Consider the following 1199-nt stretch of genomic DNA (forward strand, 5'->3'; position numbering starts at 1 on the left):
GGGAGAGATTAACTTACGTTCAGTCATTTGGCAAGGTCTACCGACGACTTCACTGTCAACATAACAGGAACCACTTATAATGCTCATTTGGCGCAAAGTTCCGTCTGGCATCAGCGCCACTATAAGCTAAAATTAATTAAAATGACCCACACTATAGCATTTGAGGCGTGGGTACGGTAGCGATGACACGGGATGATAGCATCTTCTGCCCTGCCTGCCCATATCATTTCGAAAAAGAATGACAAGTGTGATGTGAGTTTGGAACTCTAAGTGGCAGAGCAGAAGTCGTCTATCACCTCATTGGAAGTGTGCGTAAATTAATACAAATGTTCATTACATACAGCTTTTCCGGGAAAACGGAAATGCATTGGTGGCGATCGTCCCATTGGTGTTCCAATGATCCGAGAACCCCATATCAGCGGATCCGCATCTTTTCAGGTGCAAACAAGTATTCACATTACGACAAATGCATTTACACAAATGCCTAGGACAGTTGTGTGAGCGAATGATAACAGCCTTATGGCATCTGCATGCATCCGTTGAAAAGTAGACAGCTCATCTCTACATAAAATGCACTTATTTGAAAGAGTTATCAAAGGAAATGCCTAGAATGCAATTATGGCTGTTGGATCTCCCGCCCTTAAAACAAATGCCTCTCTTCTCGTACCTCCTAATTTCACTAGCGTCGGATCGCGACACCCACAATGGAGGCAATGACAATGCCTTAATCCTAGAGTTGGGACGCTTTCTCACCCGACTTGCGCATCGTCCATTGCGCCATCCATCATCACCCGAGGTGATGAGCTGTGATGATTTGCACCTGCATGTGAAAGTCGTGCTGTCACTTTACCCAGTTCTATGGATGCCATTTCGCGCCTACCCCAATTGTCGAACTCGGATTCGTACTTGTCTGGCAACACGCTTTTTTGTGACCAAATGTGAGCGCTAATGCCACTTCCAATGATTTGCCCTGCGAAAGTGGCCCACTCAAAATGGGCTGTATTTATTATTAATACAAGCCTGGTATTACAGTACACGGTGACATCAAGAGTAGGAAATGAAGTGGAAATGAAGGAATGAGTACGTACCCGAGCAATAGGCGACAAGAAGAAGAAGAAGAGGAAGAACTGCGGCAATTCTTAGCATGGCACTCATTCATGACCAGCAAAACGCCTTGAGTGCATTTATATGCTCTTCGG

The 1199-nt window shown here is 45.0% G+C and overlaps 1 protein-coding gene across 1 annotated transcript; it reads left to right on the forward strand. All coding sequences in view use genetic code 11, as the record gives it.

Moving 5' to 3' along the window:
- Positions 1 to 649: 649 nt before the first annotated feature.
- Positions 650 to 949, forward strand: EGR_11303 (hypothetical protein; the record flags this gene model as incomplete). The annotated part of the gene is made up of 1 exon (XM_024500544.1): positions 650 to 949. The coding sequence occupies one exon, from the start codon at positions 650 to 652 to the stop codon at positions 947 to 949; it is 300 nt and encodes a 99-aa protein (XP_024345042.1).
- Positions 950 to 1199: the final 250 nt, after the last annotated feature.

Source organism: Echinococcus granulosus (genome assembly GCF_000524195.1).
Source record: "Echinococcus granulosus chromosome Unknown EG_S00801, whole genome shotgun sequence".
Taxonomy (NCBI): Eukaryota; Metazoa; Platyhelminthes; class Cestoda; order Cyclophyllidea; family Taeniidae; genus Echinococcus; species Echinococcus granulosus.